At 43.3% G+C, this 24,898-nt stretch overlaps 1 protein-coding gene across 26 annotated transcripts in view; it reads right to left on the bottom strand.

Moving 5' to 3' along the window:
* Positions 1-24,898, bottom strand: part of LRRFIP1 (LRR binding FLII interacting protein 1) — a 127,123-nt gene that overhangs the window by 48,551 nt on the left and 53,674 nt on the right. For 8 of the 26 annotated variants that reach the window (XM_056350600.1, XM_056350597.1, XM_056350579.1 and 5 more), the window contains exons 2-6: positions 15,183-15,269; positions 7,731-7,748; positions 3,757-3,804; positions 2,090-2,134; positions 1,507-1,557 (exon numbers count right to left, since the gene is read on the bottom strand). In XM_056350600.1, coding sequence (XP_056206575.1) covers positions 1,507-1,557; positions 2,090-2,134; positions 3,757-3,804; positions 7,731-7,748; positions 15,183-15,269 — 249 coding nt within the window. Of the gene's footprint in view, positions 1-1,506; positions 1,558-2,089; positions 2,135-3,756; positions 3,805-7,730; positions 7,749-15,182; positions 15,270-21,494; positions 21,648-24,898 lie in introns of those variants that run through there. The other 18 variants (XM_056350593.1, XM_056350595.1, XM_056350585.1 and 15 more) reach the window with 7 other exon arrangements.

The raw sequence follows: 24,898 nt of genomic DNA, 5'->3' as shown, positions 1-24,898 counted from the left end.
GCACTCAAATAAGTTTGTAACCTTAAAGAATAAAAATTTTAACAGCACTTCGTAAGTAGCAATAAAGATTCCACTAAAAAAAAGGGAACAATGCAACACTTAAAAAGTGCATCTTGTGCTGTCTTACAGTGAACTCTATTAGGATCACTGAGCAGGCTCTGCAGTAGTGGTTTTTTGGGGTGTTTTTGTTGGGTTTTTTTTCCCTACTTTTCTTCATCTTCCAGATTCTTTCAGAGGTATATCAGGTGTTCCACTCAATCCTGTTCTTTTGGGGATACTTTTTCAGGAAAACAAACAAACAAAAAGAAGTAGTTGTTCTAGCCTAGGTAACTATTAGCAAATTTTTAAAGAGGAAAAAATCCCCAAATTTATGGCATGAAGTCTCCATAGAAGCCAGAGACTAAGGATTACAAATAAAGGTCTTGCTATGAATGATATAGGTCTTGCTTGTTCTATAAAAATAGACCTGATCATCCAGCTTAACCCACATAACTAGCGCTACTAATAAGTTAGGGACAACATCAGTAGAAGAACAAATTAGTAGAAGAACAGATTATTCTCAAATACAACAGTTTTAGGCACAATGACTCCGTAACAAAAACTAGTTGCAGCTGATTCACATTCAGGACTGTGAGAGCTTCCTCCATAGTGCTGTTACAGATTGTTCTGGTTTTGTGGTTAGCTGAGTGCTTCTCCATAGGTCTCAGAAGCCATGAGAGCTGATGTCTCCTGAAGACTATCAACACATGCCGAGACAATAGCATTAACCATTCACAACCATTAAATCGCTTAAACTGTCTTCACAGTTACAACAGCTGACTGTATCTATGCTAGAATGGAGTGGAGATTTGTACACATGTATTATCCATACGGTATTTTTCCAGATATTTTGAGGAAAAAAACTGTTTGAACTTTTCCTACAGATGAGTACTGGTGCACTACTACAGCAGTCTGTGCCCTACTAACCCCTCCCTCCACAAAACTCAAGTCTGCAGATGAACTTCAAGTATCTCTACAGCAGTTTTCAGGAGAGCCTTCCCCTGCCATTCAAAAGGACTTATTCTCACTGATAATTTCTTTTTGCTTTCCTGAGCTAATAAACATTGTTCATGGAGTAAGCTAGCACTTCCTCTTCCCAAATTCTCAGTATCAGTAATAAAATGTGAGAGCTTACAGTGTGCGTACAAAAAATAGCTACATCTACCAAGGTTTTGGCTAAGTACTTCCTGCAACAGTAACAGCAAACAGCCTTTACCAGAAAGGTTTCTAGAGAGTCACATGCTCTGCTGGTGTTCCTGCACAAGCGCACAGCAATCTGACAATTCCCCTGGCTGGAAGAATTACTGACCTACATGTACTCAACAAAACCCCATATGCCTTGAACGTGGAATATGTCAAGACCTTGGAAGAATGATAATATCAGAGTATTATAACCAGTCTGGTGGTACAGGAGGACAGCAACATCAGTATACACACATGCACACTTAAATTGTATAATTTACCAACCCTCAGGCTTCCACGGCTACCCACTGACATGCGCTCATCTTCATCCGAAGCCTACCAAAAGAAAGTATAAAGACAAGAAAACAATGAAAAGAACACAAGTAACAGGCAGCGAAGTAAATGCTGATGACTTTGATGTGACAGAAGGAAAGAAGAGACATACAAAATAAACGTCTTTAAAAAGAATTACATTAAAACCGTAAGCAGATAGTAAATGAAATCATACCCTGCCCAATAAACTGTCAAGCATTTTACTACAGGATGAATGACAAGCTTGCTTGGGAGCTCCTTGCTCTATGCTCTTGGCCCACTGTCTGAATAAACAAACATTAAACACTCCAAGGAGGTTATTTCCCCACCTTCCACTCCCTGCCCCCCCTTAATTCTAGCACATTTGCAAAAACTCCCTGGCCAGAGTGACTGGGGATAGGGCAGAGAAGTCAGGAAGTGGCTTTGGGGTTTTCACTTGCCTGGGGTGGGGAGAACTTGTTTTGTTCTTTCTTTTAAAAAGCAACTGCCTTATACACGTCTGTTTTCTTAATTTGAAATGTCTAGCTAAAAAGAAAAAGCAAAAATATATACTAACCGAGGCATTCCTTCGGGCTCTACGGGAATAACGCTCACTGTCTTCCTACCAAGGCAGCAGAGAAAAAAACCAGAGTGAAATGTTGAAAGGACAGACACACCACAGTGCTTTCAGAAACACACAGTGAACTTCAGCAATGTTTAGGAGTCAGAAAGATTAAACCAAGTAATGGAAGGTGACACCTTGTCAGGTCAGAAAACGCATTTTTTCCCCTCATTTGTGATCCCAGCTTGCTTCTCCTCCATTTTATGCTGCTACACACTTTCATTACTTTTGTAGAAAACTGTATGCAGTGACACCTTTATTTCTATCTCAAAAAATGTTTCAAGTGCGTCTCTCTGCATCTGGGTATCAGCATACTTACAGTGCTTTTGTAATTGGGCTTTCCAGTTTGCAGTCCTTCCAAATAAATCTCAAAAATCTTCTGTTTGAAATAATGTGGCAGGACAACAGTGTCTCTCTAGCGTATCCCAGAGGGACAAAGCCTGGCCCCTTCTTCCAGACCAAAAGCATCTGTGCTCTGCTTACAGCCTCTGAGACACACAGCACCGCTGCTTTGTGCCACCCAAAGGCTGTGTTAATGCTGGAAATGCTGTAGGATGCGTTGTGTTTCAACTAACTGATTTTAACAAACTCATTTTACATGGAATTTAGAAACAGCAATAAAACCCGAGGGGTGGGGGTGGGGGCTCAACATTGTGGTTAAAAGATTCCACAGGTTGAATTTATTTCTAAGCAAGGGAATTCCTAGCAAGGTAGAGCTAAGCTCACCAAACAAGGACTTGAAGAGACTTCATGGCTTATTGGTGAGATCAGAGCATCCTGGAGGATGGCTGGACCATATGGCAGCAGGCTTTCAAGAAGGCATAGAGCAAACTAGCATTTATTCCAATTAATTACAAAAGGTCAAGGAAGTCAGGGAGTATGAAAAGTTATCTTCCACACTGGAAGCCAACTGTTCAGTTTTGCCTTTTTCAGTGTGCACCACTCAGCTTGTAGGGCAAGGCCACAAACAACACTTTTCATGTGTCATCACTGATAAGCGATTTCATAAACTTATGTTTGAAAAACATTTGGAGCCACCGTCTTCCAGCTCTTTAGCAACATCTTGCACTTGTATCACGGGTGTTAAAACAGTCAGATGTTGCTAACGGCCAAGTCCGTATCTGGTATCAACTGGCTTAGCAAATCATGAAATCCAGGCCATTGTATTACCAGAAAAAGCGAGCACTGCCACAGGAGCAGTAATAACATACTGAAGAGTACCCTTGGGCCAGTTAAGTACAAAGGTAGCTGAAGACGCAAGGATAAAACTTGCCCCAAATTCACCTGAAGGCAGATTTGAGAAAACTCAAATTGTAACAAAAAACACAAATAGTAAAATGAGTACATGCATTCCTCGTACCACAAGTAGTTTTAACAAGTCTATATGCTAATCTAATGTTCAAGTGAAGACAGAGGCCTGTAAAAAAAGATGGCTCTATCCAAATCCCTACCAGTTTTAAGCTGATCAAAAGCCACGTTTCAAGTATTGACTGCAAGAGCACTTGCAATGACAGTGGAATTCACATTTCCAAAACATAAAAATACCTACTTCGTGGGATTTCAAACTCTATGAACTATATGGAACACGTAAAAGCTGTTTAGCTACGTTGATGAAGGCCTACCATCCATTGCTCGATGTCTCCCCATTTAGTATCCAGACCATAATATTTCTACAGACAGAAAAGGGAAAAAAACAGCATTTAGATGAGAAAGGCAAACACAGAACATTTAGACATGCATTGCTGGGTTCTGGCTGAGCCACACAGCTCCACACACACAAACATGCCAGGGAAAAGCCATGCCAAGTGCCACCAGAGCCCACCACAGCATGTGCCCAGGAAAAGCTGCCCAGCAAAGGAAGAGGGGCGTTTGGGGTACAGCCGGGGTACTCAACAGCTTCTTTCTCAGCAGTGCAAGAAAAAACCAGCAAACCAAACAACCAGTGCTGTGGGGACAGGAGCAAGGAGCATAATGAGTCTCGAATTCCTGACCCATTTAAGTCAAGACTCATTACAAGGGATCTGAACGCAGAACACTTTCAGGACGAAAAATGCTGTCAAATCATGTTTACTGTACAGATTTGTCAAACGGGGAAGACAACGTGAATACAATACAACTAACCTCTGTGCATTCTTATTCACTGTATTCAGAATGCCCCAGAGCTCTTTTGCAGGGCATGAGCCTTTTTGCCTACAGTTCAGGCATCTTGACAGTGGTGGTATCACCAACAAGGATGGAAGAGGACATGCTTCACCAATGCAGGCAAGACTGGAAAACTGCATTTTAATACCAAATGCCATGCATTTTCTTAGTACGCTGTGTCTTCTGAACCATTTTTCAGTTCACAGTTTCTTTGCACAACATCAGAAACTTCCCAATGGACCTGAATTTCCACCAGACAGAAAACTGTTCAAAGATCCACAAGAACTTCTTCCTCCCCAAGGACATGCTTCAAATCTAGTCTCAGGAAGTCTGCATTTATAATAGTGACCATAACATTTCTGTGTGAAGGACAATCACCAGCTTAAAGTACAGTCAATCGCCAAGTGGAAATCCTGCTTAAGGAAGCATAATACGTATATAAGAAAAATTGAGATTATGTGCTTTGAGATTCATGTATTTGTGGGAAAACAAGCCTGTACTTGCCAGCTTTCCTAGAGACTTGAGGAGGTAGGAGAATCAAGTCAAAACCTTAGGTAACAATAAAATAATCAGAAACCTGTATTGTACTGTGTGTTTAGCACTTGCTCAATGGTATTAACGTAATTTTACTTTCACCATTTAAAACCTCATTCACCGTTTATTAATAAGCTAGAAAAAACAGCTGTGTGCTCTTTGATACTGTATCAGTTTATTCCCACTTCAGTGTTCTTCCTCATCAAACAACAAAATTATTTTCATTAAGGTCATAGCCTTACTCATCTTAACAGCTCTGGAGAGAGGAAAGTCTGTTATGAAATAGAATAGGCAGCATGATGCTCATTTACACATCCGGGATAGCCCAAACTGTACCTTTAAACACTGCCAGCTTTGGGGTCAAATAGGGAAAACGCAGGAGCTCACAGCAATCCCATTTATTAGGAAAAAACATTAGACTAAGTTTTAGGCCAGTGATCTGAAAACAGGAAATCAATCTACTGCATTGCGGATTTAAATACTATGCAAACATCTCTCTCAGACAAGAAAAAGAGATGATGATTCAACAAGCTCTTTAACCACATTCCTATGAGAACAGGAAAGTAAGTATTCCCCTCTGCCTTCCCTGCAAAGCATCCTAGTCTGTGCTCAAACACATCTACTACCCCTATACAATGCCTCGCCAAATTGCACACAAGTGAAATTTCTCCTTTAAACTACATTAGAGTGCATGACATGAACGCTGTTTCTTCAGGCATTACACACCTCCTCAGCAGCGCTCAGACTAGTTACTTCCAGGCAGAAGCATAACGCATACAACAGCCTATTACAAAACTCAGTTTTACGCACATCACATCCTGAAAATGACCCCCGAAAACTGTATGAACCCCAGTTGGTCAGGATTGTGTACGTGATCAGAACCTACAGATTATATGCTTTATAATAAATTAGGTCGGGTAGAGCCTTATTAGAGGCTTCCCCTTCCCCCAAGAGATGTATAACATTTTCCAACACTAGAAATCAATTTTACAAAACACACTGAAAATGGAGAATCCTTTCTCACACATAGGAAGGATCCAGAAACGTGCCAATAATATTTATGTAAGGTCTGCTGCTTCCTTTTCCTGCCCTCTGTTCTCCTTACTTTCTGACATAGGCTTCTGAATTCACTTTTGCAAAAGGGAGATAAGGAGATACCTCTTAAAAGTCTTACATCACAAATTCCACTCACAGTCTTTTCCTCCACCATTTAAAGTTACACATCTACACGCTTAATACCCCAAACAAAAACGTTAACGAATGCAATTGCCTTGAAACTATTTTTAATTCATGATCGTTTTAACGGCACATTTCACACTGGACCGAACTGGCAGCATTTGAAGTCTGGAGTATTTTGCCCCTTCAGCCACTTCCCATTCCTTTCTCTTGTCCACTCCTCTGTCTTGCCCCGGGGGCCTGGTTTCAATGGCCGCATGGGTTAAAGGAAGAAGTGGTGCTTATCCAGTCATTTGGGTTTTAGTTAGAAGCCTTTGCCAGACTCAAGTTCCCTTCTACCCTGAAAAGTGATACTACAATTAAATAACTAATGACGTTAATACCATTGAGAGAGAATTCCAGATCAGATTTGCTCACTAAGTGGCAGCGAAACTGCTAGACTTGCAAACTTGCTATGGGACGTTGTCAGGATAACCCACTTATCTTCTCATCCATGTCAGGACACCAACAGTAAACAACCTCCGTGTCTCCCATGGGACTGTGTTTGTACCAGAGGATTAAATTAGTTCCTATAAAGGAGATTGATAACAAGCCTGTTGATCCACGGGCAGATGTTAATTTCAGTCACTCTGTACACAGTCAACTCCACAAATAAAAACAAGAGTAAGATGTATTTGTTGCCAAATTGATGGGGTCAGGATTAAATACCAGAGCACATGATTTGAGTAGCTGTCTTCATATACATACACACTTAAAGAGGAGAACAGCTTTTCCAAGAAGCACATGCACTGCTAGGTCAAGAAGTGAAACATGCAGTTAAGGCAGCTGGAATAGCAGAACAAAAACAAACAGGCTGTGGGTTTATGAGACATTTAACATTCAGCAAGCAATAAAAATATCTCAGGAAAACACAAATATTCAATAAGGTAGAACATGGCAAGCTTGAAGAAATATATGCTTTTTTCCTCCCTGCAAGGCGTGTTTACAGTTATTTCACTTTCTAGGTACCACGTGGTTCACATAGTGGAAGTATAGAACAGCCAAACACCGTAACACAACCCAAAAACTCTGTTACATAGCAAGTGAGCTCAGCTGGAGCGATTATCATCATCATCTTTGCCATTATTTAGAAGTATGAAAAGGAAATTGGGAGGAGGGAAGAGATCAGGACATTAAACTCAGGTGAGAGAGGATTAAAGAACACAAAAGCATTTATAATGCTTAGGTCACATTGGAAGAAAGGCCATACAGTTTGTTTACCAAAAGATGATCAATTCAAACACAGCATACCTGAATGACTTCAGTAACTTTCTGCAAAGTCATCTGAAAGTCATTCTTCCTGCTGGCACCTGTTAAAAGCTTGCCCAGCCTGAAATATTTCCAGCAATACTCTTGGCCTTCCACACCCAAATGTCTGTATGGCTCTTGGCGACATGTGGAGCCACCATACTCTCCTATGACTGCTGGTCTGTCAAATTACCATTCCACTTACTGCTTATTCCTTGCCAAACAGTCTGTAACAAAAATTATATTAAGTGCCTAACCAGACACAATTTATACAGGTCATCTTCCCCCACTCCCCTTTATTATCCACCCCACAAGACTATGGGACGAAAGGGGGGAATTGCTTGGAAATACAAAGCCTGCTGTGCATCTTCTGTTCTTTAGAGGTTTTTTTCAAGTGCTAGCAAGACTCACAATGTGGGAACACATGCAAACAAGAATGAAAGAGAGCAATCCCTACCTTCTGAACTTGATAGATCTAGGGGAAAAGGGAAAGGAAAGAAACAAGGAAACAAAAGCCAGTGTGAATGAATAAATAGCAATGCAATGTTCCATAGCTCGTTCCAATGGGGGGGGGGGGGGGGCGGGGGGGGGGGGCAGGAATCATTTATACAAAATATGCAGCAAAACACGAATACAAAAATGTGCACATTGAAGCCCTATAGTTCGGTAGAACGAAAGCAGCATTTACATTCCAGGCTCCCTCCATGTGCCCAGCTGAAATAGAGCATTCTTGTTCTCATACCTGCTAGGCTCTGGGAGGCACATGCAACATTTTCTCCCTAGACTGTGTGCCAGACCAGAGCCTAACCCAGCTGTGAGTTAGGACCTCTGGCTTTTCCATCCTCCCTCCTTCAAAGTAATGGATGCCCAAATATTCACCTGGGATGACAGTTGTGCATCTACCATCACAACAAAAGCAAACAACATTCACTACAGAAAAACTGTTGTTCTTCTAAAGACAAATTTTGTCCTTAACTGTTGAAGCATAGTTACAAAAGCATCAATGCTATACATCTCTCACCCCTGTACAGCACAGCGTCAGCTCGTTAAAACTCCCTCAAAATATCTTGCACATATACTGCCAGCATTGGAGGATCTCTGCAGGTTGATTTTTCAATTTTTAATGTTTCCACAGAGCCTCACACCATTTGCAGGCCCTAATAAATGCACTGCTGACTCTACAAAGTTCTTCCATAGTCTTGAACAATTTTAATAATACACAAAAGCATTACAGCCACTCTAACATATCTGAATTTTAAGTGGAGAATGGCCCTTGGCTGATCAGCTTTGTAAATTCACGTGAAAACAGAAAACATGTTTATTCTTCCATGTCTCGTAGCACTTCTAAAGCAAGAAACCCTTCATGTTCCAAACCACCTAACTGATACACAAATCCAGAAGGAAATTGCCGTTTCATCCTCCCCACTTCTCTGCTGAACACCTAGCATTTATCTGTGGGAAACGTATCACAGCTCTGGTCCGAAAGCCCAAGCTGCCTTGCTGCTGATCTTCTTAGATAAGAACTGATGCTGAATAAGCACCACCAGCAGCCTCTGCTCCTAGAGTGCAACCCAGGGGAACAGTGTCTTGCTCTGACCCCAATCCTGCAGCTGGTCAGCAGGCAGCAGGGTAGACAGTCTCCCGTAGTTTGGAATATTCAGGGAATCCCTACTGTCCGTTGTTCTTCAGGGCCATCTCAGCCGAACCCGGATCCCCGCGCTAGGAAAGAAAGCGTGCTTCCTTCAGTCCCTGCCCCCCGATCAGGTTGCCCTTCATAACCAAGGAGGACAACAGCAGAACCCAGCTTGATACCTTAGGAGCATTAATTCCTATTCCTACAAGTGCATGGAGGATGATGAGGACCCACATTTAAAACCAGCATTCCCACACAACCAATCACCTCACTTACCTTTTACTAAGAAAACTCTGAAGAAGAAAATTAACTAAACCCTCCCACACTTCCCACGACTGCATACCAACCCGGATCATTTGCTTCTCTGTTGCACATGCGGAACACCTTTCATCCATACACAGAAGCCAAATGCCGCCACTTTAAACGGCAATTACCATGGAGCTGGTTTAACCTTTAAGCTTTAACTTTCCAATGCTGTTGTTTCACCCACACTTTGAGGCAACACTACAGATGTCTTGTTTTTCAAACCCCAATGCTTCAGGCTTGGCATAGCAGGTATTCCCATTGAGTGCAAAGCGAGACACGTAAGAAGTCTTGGGCCCAGGACGCAGGTTGACAATGGATAAGATAACGAGGTCCTTGTTCAGGGCTAGACACTGTGGAGGGCAACGAAGAGGGGCACAGGAATGAAGCCACGTGCATCATTATAACTGCTCCAGCATTTTATAAAACCTGGATTTTTTTTTTTGGTCATCCATTAGCTAAACAGGCATTACAAGAGCTCTGTTCCAAAGTGACTGATCCGTCATCAGCACACTGTCCTCCTTCAATAGTATGTTATAGGAGAAAACACTTTTAAAAAACAACCTCTGTTGCAGGTATGTCCCCCACAAAGAGCTTAACAGAGTCAATAGACATCTAAGCAGTCAAATACAGGAAAGTGCTATTTAGGGTATTATGGTATGAAAAAAAAAAAAAAAAAGTGCAAAGCATTTTGTCCACAGTATTAGCGGCAGCCTGCTTTCCTGGTTTCCTCATTGCAGCAGCTTTCCCACAAAAATAAAGTTTTGCGTACAGTAACTGTAGAATGGGACAGAACAAGCCAGTGAAGCATGGTTAAATGGCAGCAGAAGGCAGAAATGTAGAGTGTACTAAAGACACCTTCAGCATGGTCCCTCTCCAAATTTTCCTGTGCATCTTCACACTGGCTGTGTAAGAAAGACAGAGATTAACTACATCACAAAACTCCTTAATTTCTGCCCTGCATATGCAAGCACCAAGTTTCATAGTTTCACCCCTTCTGTTCAAGCCACAAGAATTCTGCTTTCCTCTAGTTTTTCCTGCACTGCCTGTGATTTCAAATGGCTTCAACCAATCCCAAATGCCAGCTGCACCATGAGACCTGCTGACTTGGATCAGACTTGTGGGTACCAAATCCTAGCAAGGGAAGAGGCCTAAGTCACAGTCAACAGGATGGGTGAGCAGATCAGGAGTGTTTGCAAGTCTTTTGCCCACATTAACTTGGCTTTAGTATGTTTACTAACTTTAGTACATGCTCAGGGAACTGGCATGGAAAAAGAGAAACCCACGACAAAGTACTAATAACACATTTTATTCAAAAAAAATACGAATCCAAACGAGGAAAAGTACTAACATATTTATTTGTATGTAAAGAACAAATTTACAAAATAGCAGAGGCAAGTTTTGTTCTGTGCCCTTAAAGCAAGAGCTGAAAATGAATCTAGGAGACAAACACAATGCACTTGCCTTGAACTAGAAGTACAGGCTCATCCACTGTGCAAACTGGCAAGGAAGACTCTTATCCTGCAGCTTAAGGAGTGGGAGATCGTTCTCTTTTCACTTCAGACTCTTAATATCAGCTTAAATTGTGGTCTCCAAGTGTCAGTCCTCAAAGAGACATTTTAAGTCTTGCCAGCAGAACACACAGAAGGTACTCCTACATAAAACATTCTCTACAATTAGCCCTAATGCTACAGCTTGTATGCGTCTCGTAACATTAATGTTAAATATTTCTGGGGGAAAAAGGCTTTAATGTATCTTACACCAAGCTTCTAAGAAAAAAAACCAAACCACACACACTCCACTTTATCTAGTAGCCCCACGAGAATTAACAATTTGTTACTCAGAAAAACTGAGCCAACAGCTCCTGACTTGCTCTTCTACGTGCATTGAAAACAAGGATCTGACTGCACGCAAGCATTTGTCTCAGTAGCAAACACAACTCTAGAGTATGAGCCAAATGGACCGGCCTTAGGCTCTGCAACTGGAAGCAAAATGTTTGAAGACCACGGCAGCATGGTATGGTAAAAACACCGACAAAAGCCAAACAAACAAGAAAACGAACACCACACAGGACCCATCACTGCTCTGACTCCCACCAGCTAGGTGAGTACGAGCGCTATGGAAACACACAAGGAGCAAGTACCATCTATTACAGTTGTCCTTTCAGCTTAGAACATGCATTGGCATTGCCTCACAGGAGCGCTCTCCTGCACTGACTTACTATGCGCAGAAGCGTCCCAGAAAACCTACCCTGACCTCCAGATTAATTATTTACACCTGTAGTGGATAACAACAACAACACAGCACAGAGTAAGTCAGAAACATTCAAGCGTTAATGTTTGTTAGATCTGTGCCTTTCTTGGAGCCTCATGACCAGGAACCCATTCTCTACTAAACATATAAATACACACACATATATGCGATTTAAGCATGATCACTGCTGTATCTTCCAAGTCAGCATACATCAGATCACAATTTTTGTGCTCAATTTCTTTCTTCAGCTTCAGCAAACACTTTTCATTTACCTAGTTTATACTTCCCTACTAAACTTGTACTTGTGCTCTCCTCTTTACCTTCCACCCCCTGGGGAAAAAAAACCCACAAACCAACCCCAAAAAACCCACCCCACCCCAAAACACTGGCACACTTACCCTTCTTTCTGCTGCCTGGCATGAGGTGATGATGCCAGGTGATGAGATGATACTGCCTCTGCAACACACCTGCAATCCCGCCCCACCACAGCAAATGGCAGCAGCTTTCCACAGTGACTTTCCCACATCTCGCACTGCAGTGCAGACTGTTTTCTTCCAAAAGCCCACCTATTTCTGCTATATAACATCTCCAATTACTGCTCTACTACAGCAGTATGTAACTTCACATTAAGTTTGCAGAAGAATTCTTGGAGTCACCTTGTGTTCCAAACCAAGTTTACTAAAGCTATGCCTCCAAGCACACAGAGCACAAGATGAATAGCAGCAACCACTGGCAAGAGGTACGGCAGCCTGTGCAAGGGCTGAGCCCACACCTGCACCAAGCGTGCTCACCACCATCTAAGGCCAAGCTGTCTGCCACAAGCTTCTCAGGGTACGCTCCTTTTGAAAGGAACTCATCAACAGCGTGGCTGATTGTGAATACAATTTTACATTTCCAAAATAATAGACTATGCAGCAATTTCTGCTGTCAGTTGTGTTTTACATGAAATAATTTCTGCCAAAAAGAAGAGCTCGGTGTGATATTGCTTAGTCTTCACCATTTACCTATATGAGCTTTACTACACAGCTGTGACTAGACTTTGGTGCACTCTTCACATGTGGCTAGCGAACGGAACCAGCACAGGGCATTTTAATAGCTTTGTGATGAGATGGCTGCTCATTCTACCTACAGAAACATTCATAACAACAAAAATCTCAGGCACCAGGTGCTTTTGCATTGGTATTTCTTTTGTAATGGCAAGCAGAACATTAGCTAAATCACATACGCGGGCTTATGATGTAAGTCACCCAAGTATTTAAAAATGCAGAAAATAAAGCACAAGATTTAAAAAGGCATTAATACTAGATGGTAGGCAGGAGAAGAGCCAACTTCCAGCCCAAATCTTCAACATACCCTACTTTGCAGCCAGTGAGAGCTATACTGCCACGATTCTAGCTTGTAATGGTAGCATCTGGAATCTTTTAACCCAGATCAACAATGTAAAAATATTCTCAAGTATCCCGTGCTCCACAACAAGCCTGTCAGGGCATGTATACTTCTTTAAGCATGAACAAGTACACACACACACACGCAATAAATCTATTTATTGCTTTTTAACTCCCATAACTGGCTCTAAAAAGCCTCTGAAGTAGTAAAGCAAGTGCTTAAAGTTCTGGTTATTAAACACGGCAGTAGTGGGAATGTGTTATTTCTTTCTCTGACAAGTTCATGATGGAAACTGAAGATGGCAGACAACAAGCTGTACAGACACCAGTATCACAGTACGTTCTCCTCCAAGAAAGGAGTAGGTGCCAAATCCCGTGTTGCTCACTGCTTGGCATTTTCTGTATTTATGGGGGTTTTTATTATACCTGCAAGATACTTGTGGCAACAAAAAAGCTTCCTGCAGACATCCTTACTAGCTCTACCTTGCACCTGGGGGGGTGAGATTAAACTATCTGAAAAAGTTATAAAATATTAAATAGATGTGTAGTTGCATCATGTCATTTATGCCAGTGAACTACAAAACAGATTGTAGTGGATATCTGGCTTAGCTTTCACTGTTAGTATTTCAGAGCGATAACCTGCGCTACTCAATGTCTATATATACAACGAAGTTTTCACAGGTTTTCAGATCACTAGCTCTTCAGGTATTACTGCAGGAACATGCACGCAAGCTTTAGTTTTCATACCAAAACTTCAATTTACTAAGACACTCTTTACAGCATCAGCTTTTAATCTTCAAAGGGGTCATCAGCTCCATTAAGGTTATCTGCAAATTATATGGCAACACCATTGTCAGCTGCCATGACACCCATATTTACTTTGCTGCCCAAACAAAACGCTTAGTGGTTGTTTACCACGGATCTTCTACAGGCTGCTCGGCAAGTCCCATCACTCAGGCTGAGACACAGCAGGCAGCTTGACAGTACCAATGCTTATCTGCAGCCCAGGCTTTCTGACTGTGATCCAGGTTGCAAGAAACATCCTTCAAAAAGCAGCAACTGTAGCAGAAAAAGGCTCCTCTCTTCCACAAGCACTGTGCTTACAGCAGTGCTCCCCCACAACTCTTACTCCCGGTGTGTTTGCAAGTATATCTAACCCTGCTGTGGCTACGGGGTGCTGAGACACATCCAGACATGCCTCAGCTAGGCAAGACACTCCAGCACAAAGCTGAGCACGGGCAAGCTGCCCGAGAGCTTCTTTTACAGGCTGATAACTGCAGCCTGCACCAACACCAGCCTGCTAGCACATCCCGAGCCACCGTTTAAAAAATGAAACTGAACCCTCCTCTGCACCCTAGAGCATAGGTGTACATTTATACTTACTACGTATACCTACACGCTGCCCCAAAATGCCTTACTTTTCCCCTTCCCTTCAAAATCTATCTGAAAAAGATTAAATTATGATTACTGTTGGGCCTGTTACGTCAACTGTGCTATTTCATTAACTGCACATCAACAAATACAATTTTTAAGCCCTTCTGGTTCAGTCCACACATGCCAACCCATGCTTGTAGCCCCATTCTAATAGTTCAGCTTCTAGAGCTTCAAAACAAACACTGCTCTCAGTTTCTTGTAGCGGGGTGACATTTAGTACAGCTCCCACTTGTCAAACACAGCAGGAGAAGAACAAGACTTTTTGGTTTTCAAGATCATTCCTACGCTGGAAGCCCATGATATTCCACACTCTTACTATGCCTCTGCATGTCACTTGCTGATGGTACGAAACAACTACCTCTTCCAGAATTTGAGAGAGACTATACCAAGCATTTAATCTAAACACTCTGGAGAAGGTAACGTTTTGCCAAGTTCAGTTTCTATCATTACTCCTGCCAACAGCAGACCATCAGTTTTACAAAACAGGAGAGACCACAATGCCAGTTTCATAGCAACAAAGGAAAACGACTTACAAGTAGAGCTATACAAGGGCCTTGTCTTGTATAATGTATATGTAGATTTCTATGTTCATAGACTTTAACAAAGTGAGAATCCACTCCCTCCAATGCGCACACAAAAAAGCTGCATACTTCAAAGTTTAATATTAAACAATGATTACTAACTAATCATCAGTATTTTCTGTGAATAATTATACTTGCTTCACCGAGATAAAATTCTTGCCAAAACCCATTTTTTCCACGCTATTTGTTGTTCTGTGATCAACATTATCTCTACACAGACTATTAATGTTTCAATAAAAGACAGATTAATGTTGCGTTCCAGGATCTCTGATTACATTCAGGAAAGCTGATCAAAACACCCCCCAAAGACTCGACCATACCTCTTTCTGCTGTCTCTCCAGTTCTTTCATTCGGATCTCCCGTGCCTCTGCCCGTGCCGCTCGCTTTGCTGCAAGTCTTGCTTCAGCCTGCAAGTGGGAACACAGCAATGAAATAAAAGCCGGGCAATTCAATGTGAAACACACTTGTCAAGCAAGGCATGAAGTAAGGAGACTTGACTCGGCAAGACTGTAAACACATCTGTAGGAGTTAATTCCCTATTGCAAGTAATGGCCCTGCCTTCCATAACTTGTTATGCTTCGCAGTCAGGTAATACACCCTTGTGTAGGCACTACCATCGGTTAGCACTTGTGATTAAAAGTACTCTGTGTTTCCTTAATTACTATTTGTGTGGATAGAGAGGGAACAGCGAGATTTATTTAAGAAAGGTGAGGTTTACCCTCCCCCCACCCCGTGGTGCAGATTATTTTTTATTGATGAATTAATTTGACCAAGAGCAAACACATTACGTGCCATTTTTCCTAACCGCTGACATTGCACACACATACACGGGCACAGGAGTTAGGTAAACACTGCTGTTCAGCATGACCACATACAACTAAGACTGAAATGATGGAGGTTAGGGAGTAGGGAACCTGAGAAAATGCACTAACTCAACTAAAGTCCCCAGACGTCCACATTCAAGTCCAAACCTCTCTGGAGTGGAAATCTGCCAAGAACGGGCCTCTCGGGAGATCTACAGTGCTTCCTCATTTCAGCCCCACTGGAAGTGCTGGAACACGCTATACAGTAACATTTTTAATATTCTGCTTTTAATCCCAGGCAAAGCCAGCCAGTCTTATAGAGAAAAATGCAAGATTAGCTCAGGCTTGGTACAGCACGACCACGAGCAGTTCACCCAGCAGAATTCAGAATAGCTCAGCAGGGAACAAAAGGCATGGCTCAGCTAGTCACCCTGGTGTTACACCCAGCTCCTCTGCTTCTGAAACCTTTACTGTAAGTACAGCATCCAATTTATCAGGAAAAGCTGCAATATTATCAACGTCAAGCATACAGAAAATCAAGATGCCAGCATCTTTACTGACATCTAAACAGAAGAAAAGCCAGAATTAAAAAAAAAAATAAAATAAAATAAAAAAAAAATGGTGTTCACTTATCAGTACTCCCCCCACTTTACTGCACTGCCCCTAAACTCAAACTGGTAGGCAGGCAGATTCCTTTTGATGACTATTGCAGCTCCCTGTTGTGCAAATACATTCTATTTAAATGAACAGAGTTTTTAATTCTTGCAACACAGACTTCAGCCTGAAAAATTACTTGTAGCAACGGAAAAACCTTCTCAGAGGATAAAACACACCCATGGCAGAAAGAACAAAGGGTTGGTTTTGCACAGAGCCCTTTCTCTTTTCAGTTCATTGCTTGAATTTCGAGGTAACTGGCTCTGCTACGGACAGAAACTGCAAAACACACTCACAGTCTCATATTTAGAGGACACCTCCACACTGCACCCAAAAATTGTCCCCCTCTCATCACTGCAGGGTGCCATCAGTTACAGAGCCAAATGCTGGCAGGCTCCAGGGTGCAGGGACATACTATTACCACAAGTGTTTTCAAGGGACCATGACTTGCCAACCCGAAGCAGTTTGTCTAGAAAAAAAAAACACAACCAACCCACATCCCTGCTGCTGGGCAAACACGAGATGGAATCCCTGCCAGGCAGTGTTATGATTTACCTGCCGTGTTTGCAATGGTTTATGACACCCACTATATAAACATGCTCTAGGACATATGCTAAAGGTAAGAAATCACAGCGCTGGAACAAGTATGATATTGACTTGACGTGATCCATTGCAGTACCTCAAGAAACGCTACTGTGAGTCTATCCCACAGTCAGTACCACTGTGAATGCAGGATGGAGTCAGAGATGAGGACTGCTCCCGGCTAAGCATCACAAGAGGCTGCCAGGTGACTCATATGATGCTGCGTAAGGGTAACGACCACCATCTTTTGCCAGTAGCCACTCAAACGGCATGCATTTACCCCAAGGAAGGGGAATCTTGCCCTGAGATCTCCAGCTCATTAATGATTTTTTGGCAGAGAGGGAACAGGAGATAATGCCTTTCCCTCCTTACAGTTTAGAGAAATACTCCCTCATCCTGAAATGCGAACTGTAAGTAGTCTCAAGGAACAGCACAAAAACAAAAAGCAAACAAACTTAAATCTGTACAAACATTTGCAAATTGCACCTAATTTAGGTGAAGAACAACATCAGTGCAAGCAATTAGCTATATTTTTCCTTTATGGAAAATAAAAGGGCCCTAAAGCCTCCATAAGCAAAATATACCAAACAGTACAGAACTGTGTCCAGTTTCCCTCTCCTGCCAGAAAAAGACAGAAACAAGATTATTTTGATGTTAACATTATTGTAGATGTCATCTTGATGAATTTCAATAGCCAGCTGAACTTTCACATTAGAAAAGCTAGATGCCTGTATGTAAAATTCAGGCATTGCACTTCACGTGTACATACATCCCCTTCCCTTTTCCTTGTAGGAGAAGGACCAAAGGATTTATATGCTTGCTAGCTATGTTACAGAATTATGTATCCTCCAGAAGTGAGCACAACATACAATGAAATAAAGCAACTTGAAAAATGGACAGGGGGAGGGGATATGGGAGTTTAGCAAGTTTTTCTCAGGCCTTCTTGAAAGCAAGGCTCACCAGTTCCCTAGATACCAACATCAACTACAGTTAAGTTAAATTCATTTTACTTTGTGCAACTTCATACACGTAACCTCTCATTTATTAGGATACATTTCACTTTTAAGTGGTAATCCATGGGGTGTCTCTATTCTCTTTCAGCTTTGCTGTCTTCTACCTGCTCGATCAAAGCCAATCTGCAAACCTCTAAGACATCATGCAAGAGTAAGAAACACATTTTCACTCAGTATCTTTGAATAAAAATGGCTTACATCTTGGAACAAGCATAATTTTTTATTTATGAACTTTTTCTTTCCATAACCACACAGCTTACTAGCATGAAGTATCCTTCAATACAAACAAGAGAAGCAATATTTCCTGGATCCTTTAAAATGACTTTTTAAGTTTTTAAAGTTAAAAATCTCCCATTGCTACATTCTAGTACCTGTGCAAGAAATCAACAAATTGTTATTCCACCCAGAACACTAGTATTTTAAAGCAACTTTATCACATCAAAACAAAGAATTACAGAATCATTCCGGCTGGAGGTCTGAGTTCATTTGTGCCTGACAAAGGTGATGTGTAAGAAACAAACTCTTAACGCGTTTTTGAATGCACAACAAAATGAGACTACAGACGACAAGAAATACACAAGGAGAAAAATTTTTCAGTGCAACGATGTGATCAGTACAATAAGCACATTAATATTTCTGTGCTATAAATACCTTGATTTCTTGCACACCCTGCAAACAGCAAGTTTAACTTCACATTTCTCTCTCTGCGCTGACTAAACCAAAACAAGCTTTGCCTGGATGACTTTGGCCTTCATCCAGCTCAAGCACTTGTCAGAGCCCAGACCCAAGTCACCTCTAAGGGCAGCAGCAGTAACACAGACACCACAGCTTGCAAGAGACACAACTGAACATCATGAAACCACCAGTAAATTCATACAGACTCAGGAAATTCAGACTACAAAAGCTAAAATGAAAGTCTCAAGGTTGCCAGCATAAATATCTATTCAACAGATTCAAAAGAGGAAAAAAAATAATCAGTAAGATTGAAGGAAGTAATCTTAAAATCATCTAAAATTCACGAGTGACTCAGAGAGCAATACAGGCCTCGATCAAAAGTGACAGATCACTGGCAAAAACAGAAGAATAAAAACATGAAGCCTAATTACACTCATTACAAAGCTTTTGTAACTTCCCTTTTATGAAGTATTGCTCATCTGACAAGGAGAACTGGCAGCTTCAGCCACACTGTGCATGTCAAAAAAAAATCTTCCCAAGGGGCTTCTGTAAAGCCCCGAGAACAAAACCAGAGGAGATGGCAACCACACCGCCAAGATGAACATGGAAATGCACACCAGCTGAAGAATAATCGCCTTAATTTACGTGACTTGCTCAAATACTACAATAATACAGCCTGCATTTTTGTCTTTTTATTGTAGTCGCCTGGAATGATTTATACCCACTAAGCCCTGAAACAAGTATGCTGTTGCAAAACGCTCATTGCTTTTGTTGGTCCACTTGCTCAGCACTTGACGCCCCTGCTTAAGGGTCACTTCAGCTTTAAAATAAAAATCCAGTCCTGTGCAGCAGCAGATCTTTACCTTGCTTTAAGAAGTTCAGTACATTTAGCTCCGAACAGGGAAAAACTAAAGCAGGTTGTAACCTGGTTCACTACTGAAGTACAACTGCATCTGAAAAAAAGCCAAAGCAGGTATGTGATACCAGCGGGAAAGGGTGAGGAGCACCTTCTGCCATCTGCAGCACGAGGCGCTGGGAAGTGGGAGTATGAGATCTGCAACTGCAGAGGAGTTACCCCCACACACCCCCTTTTTAAATACCACTCATCAAGATGAGGCAAGGTCTGGCTGTACCCACAGCCAGCGCTGCCGGGGCCAGCGTGTAACACACAATGGTTACGGAAGCGACGGCTTCCTGGCCCCGAGCGCAGCGTCGGGGAAGCTGCACATTCATTATCATTTTGATGACAGAATTATTTAGGTGACTTGGTTAGGTAGAGGCTAATGACATACATCCTGAAGGTGTGCATTCTCACAGCTTTTTCCTTATGAAATGTCCAAGAGTTCATTGTTCAACTGGAAGCCCCAAGAAACGGCCAACAAAGACAGGAAATTATGCTGCTTTTTTGAGCAGTGAAAAATGACTATGTTGACTTGCCACGCAGCTACATGCGTAAGAGTTTTCGATCTATACAAAGAACCCCTTAATTCTAATGTACTCAAAAGTGATCTGCTTCAAAGACTAGCAATCAAAGTTAGTATCATATTTTTTTGTGGAGGACTGAAGTGTTAGTTTGCCAGCAGCAAATCGTACTCAAAAAGCTTCTCTGATCCCACTGTCAAGAGGAGCTTTGAAAGACGAGTCTGCTGACTAAACTACACCTACCTGCTCCCTGTATGCAAGTGCTACTATGTATTTCTGCAATAACAATTACCAGGCTGATTTAAACTTCTTGCCAACATGCTTGAGATACAGGCAGCAAGTCATTTTGGGGGCAAGCGTAATTTTTCATAATTGATGCCTTCCTGTTCCAGTATTCTGCATGTAAAGGTTTTTCCTCAAATATGCACTGTATTTATGTAAGTCATACCTCATCAGACAAAACAAATCTAATAAGCTTTGTTGTACTTCTACAGAATTTAAAGCCTATGTAGGCAAGCAACACCTGATCTGCAATACTCCTGTGACACAGCTGACCAGCATTGCTATCAGGTAAAATTAGCGCTAACCCACGGCAATGTTTTTCTCATCTCCACTTGAGTAACAAGTGACTTAAACCAGCAAGTTTCAGGAGCTTACTGCAAGTCATCATGCACTCCTTTGCGCAGAAACAAGAGCATCTATAAATGACTTCTAAGTTTAGAGGTCAAACCAGCATATTTACCTGACATTTTTTGCATCTGAGTTATAAATATAAACACACTTTGCACCACTTACTCATATGACAATGACCCTACGAATCACATTGGGCTCGGTCAATCCACGTCCTCCCTAATCCCCCACCTTTCTCTTAAATGCAAATTAGTATTTAAAGGCAGAATATTCATGAATCTTTGCCTACACATCAGCGCATAAGGATTCCCTTCTAATGCCCACGTACCCGTGCTGCTGGTTAGACAGACGGGCCCATGACAGGTTTGCCTAACAGCTCCTCTCCCCTTTGTACAGTGACAGTGGCGAACCCCAGAGTGACAGTTTATGTCGAAGGATGATTAATTCCCCACTAACATTTTACGGTCCACGGGGGTGTTTGGAAACTTTGTTTAGAAAACATTTAACAGGTTGGGCTGCCGTCACTGCTCCCGTACCAAGCTGAGCGGTAAGCGGCGCACGGTTCCGTCTGATTTTTAAAGGCCAGCCCTACCGCACGCCCCGCGCGTTGCGGTGAGCTGCCTCACGCAGCTGTCAGTAGCCGCCAGCACCCACCGCCGCAGGGCTGCCAGGTGCGCACCGCGCCCGAGGAGCGCGCAGCAGCGCGGGGCGCGCAGCCCATCCCCGGCCGCGCGGACACGGCGGCGCAGGCGGAGCGCAGCCCCGCACGGGCGCACACGCCGCCGGTCCCGGCCCCCAGGGCCCCCCGAAGCGGGTCGGGGGGCGGGCGAGCGGCCCCGCCGCCTGGCCTTACCTGCTGCCGGGCGGCCGGGCTGAGGCAGTCGGCCGCCGCCTCCATGGCTCCCGCAGCCCCGCTTCCCGCCGCCGCCGCCGCCCCGCGCTGCAGGAAGCGGCCCGGCCCTCCGGGGCGGGGCTGCGGGGCCGGCCCTGCCGGGGCACCGGCGGGCTGCGGGGGGCCGCTCCCGGCCGCCCCGGGCCCCAGCTGCGGGGTGGCCAAGGCAGCGCGGATCCCTCCCCCCGCCGCCAGCCCGCCTGCCTCTGCGCCACCGGCCACCAGTCGGAAATCCCCCCCGCAGCCGTGCGACAGGCTTCCCTGCGGCCGGCTGCATCAGGCGCTGCGCTTCTGCAAACGGTTTCAAAGCTCATCACCTCCTTTTTGGAAGATAAAACCCTCCAGCAATAACCCAGCAACTCCCTGCTCCGTGTACATCTGCCCCCCGGGCTGCACATCCAACCTGCTTCTCCCGGCATGCCAGAGATAAGGTTCAGAAGCACTCGAACATACGCTTATAAATACATATTCACACCAACTACCATTTGCATCACTGAAATAAACCATGTTAACTGTTGTTAAACTGCTGCGACGGCATCGGTATGGTGCATTGGGTTGTGCAGAGCTGTGCTTAAAAGGGGTGTCTGATGCAGATACACTGGCGTTGGTTTATTCGTTAAGAAACAGCAGTAATGTGTAAGAGTTTAGAGTGTAAACTCTAAGCAATAAAAAAAAAATGGGGCAAAAGGAAAGGCCGGAGGTAGAAAAAAAGCGCATATAATCGAGGTCTGAAAGTACTGCAGAAAAGTAATCAGGAATAGTGGCTGGGAAAAAACAAAATGTATTCTGCATTTCGAAAGGTGTCTTGTGATGACCTGGATGAGCCTACAACACACGAAGGGAAAAATCAGGAGGATTAGAGAACAAGTGTTTTGAAATGGCATAATGCCCAAGAAAAATTCAAGGCACAGTCAAAGCAGAAATCTTGGCTCCACGGAAATTAATGCCATCTCTCAATTCCCCCGATTTCATCCAAACCACCCCCTGATTCCCCTCAATTTCATCCGAAGCACACACACCCGTGGCATCAACAAAAGGGCAGGGAGAATTACTGAAGGTTACGCAGCTCATTTTATCCATTGCAACTTTGCGACGGCAACAATAGAACATCGGAGAGTCATCTCTTCCTGGCAGCGGATTCTCTCCGGTTGCAGAGAGGCACAACAGGTCATTCCTTAGCAACAAACCCTGCACCCTCTTTCCCGGTCAGCCCGGGCAGGTTGGGGAGCCCTGCGACGCCTCCACCCCACTGAGCTCATTCTTTCCATGAGCTGCCAGCCCAGTACGGAGAAGCTGTTCTTTCACACTGGGCAGAGCACATGCTGCCATGCTGCTGGCAATATTTTAGCTAATTTTCAAGCACCGGTACTATTTTACATCTTGGTGGCAATACTTCAACCGGATTCATTGACAGACCCTGGACCCCAGCCATATCCCACTGCCCCTGGAAAGGCCAGACACGCTTCCTTTAAATAAAAGGCATTACGGATGTCTAACTTGTACCCTGGCTCTAGGAGAAACCCTGTTTATGTGAGGGGAAGCTTTGTGTTTGTAAAATAGACTGTGGTTTTACAAAAGTCATGGAATCATAGAATGGTTTGGGTTGGAAGGGAGATGTTAAAGATGACAAAGTTCCTATTGCCCTGCCACGGGCAGGGCCACCTTCCACCAGCCCAGGCTGCTCACAGCCCCATCCAGCCTGGCCTTGAACACTGCCAGGGATGGGGCAGCCACAGCCGCTCGGGGCAGCCTGGGCCAGCGTCTCACCACTCTCACAGCAAAGAATTCCTTCCTAATAGCTAATCTAGACCTACCCTCTCAGTTTAAAGCCGTTGCCCCTTGTTCTATCACTACAGGCCCTGGTAAAAAGTCTCTCTCTCTCTCTCTGCAATAAAGTCTTTGAAGTCTCCATCTTTCATTAAACTCCAAAATCACCTGTTGAGTCTACAAGTTATTTTTTTTCTCTTCACTACAGAAAAAAGGACCCAACTTTGCTTTTAAAAGAAAATCCAAACGGTCTTAAATCCACTTCAGTATGTGTACGAAAATAAAGAAACTAATGTATACAGAAATAATACCTGTTCCTGTGAAGCTGGAACGTATTCACATGCCTCAAAGGTATTGTTGGTTTTTTTGGGTTTTTTTTAATTAGAAAAAAGACAGGCTTAAGCTACTCTGGAAGATGATAATGGAGGTTCAGTGATACACTATAGCCTTGTGTTAAATTTCTTCTTGGTCAGCCTGCTAGCTGGAGGGTATGACAGGTATGCCTGTGTAACCAAATGCGCGAAATGAAAGGGGAAAGGGAAGCCAGTCAGCCCAGCACGCTTCACAGGCACTCAACATGCAATACGAGAACACACCTGCAATTTAAATCTGTCTTTAACAGACACCCATTTTATCCCCCAGTATGGTTTATACTGAAATCAGGAACCAGGCCAAAGTAACATGATCAGGAAACACTTTCCTGTTCGGGTGGTATAACCCACAATCCTAAACCCATTATTTAAGGCTAATGAAGTTCCTGGTCTGCTATGTTTCCCTTATCCTCTGTCAGCAAGTGCAAAGAGCAACAGAAATCTAGAATAATTGAAGGAAGACCCTGGCATGCCCTGTAGTGGTGCTTTCTGCCCCAGACAGTTGGCTGACTTTGCCTGGAGACCCACCCCGAGTGCCGGCAACCTCTCTGCTCTGCCCTGCGATGCTGAGCAAGTCTGTCTTTTGCGAACAGCCTCGAGCCCAAGACAAGTTACACCCTAATTCCCAGAGATTGTTCAGCATTTAATTGTGGTGCAGTAAACAGTATCAAGCATTGCAGAAATCCAGAAATCGCCACCAGTTATGAATAAGGCACTTCTGGGCTATGGCAACTCACCCCAAGGTAGCCAGGGGCCAGACACTGAACTTAAGTCTTCAGGAAAAGCATGTGTTGCCTTATATGTAGAAGTTTTAACAGAGAAGGGAAAGGAAGGAGAGTGACGTTAACCGTGTAAATCTGAAGCATCGTTAACAATGCAGCATGACAAAGTATGCATATTTTCATTTTAGCTGAAAATAGACAATTTGTTCTGGTTTGCTTGGTTAATGAGAATTAACCTCCCTTTACATTCACTGAGAAATCTGTACAGTTTCTGTACTGTCACTTGGAAGATACACTAGAGATGTGAGTAATTCCTACAGAAGGCATAAATTACTGAGGACCCGCATACACCCACACACCTTCTAATTACTTTCTAAGTCCACGTAGAAACCAAGATGTTTGTTTTTATTTGGTTTTACTTGAGGAAGCACTTCATCCATACCTCAGGATAAATTCAAACACAGAAGTGTACTGTTGATCTGCTGGGCAGGAGCTGAAGAAGGGC

The sequence above is a fragment of the Falco biarmicus genome, chromosome 8 (genome assembly GCF_023638135.1).
Source record: "Falco biarmicus isolate bFalBia1 chromosome 8, bFalBia1.pri, whole genome shotgun sequence".
Classification (NCBI taxonomy): domain Eukaryota; kingdom Metazoa; phylum Chordata; class Aves; order Falconiformes; family Falconidae; genus Falco; species Falco biarmicus.
The sequence above is the reverse complement of the archived record's forward strand: the minus strand, read 5'-3'. Positions and strand labels throughout refer to the sequence as shown.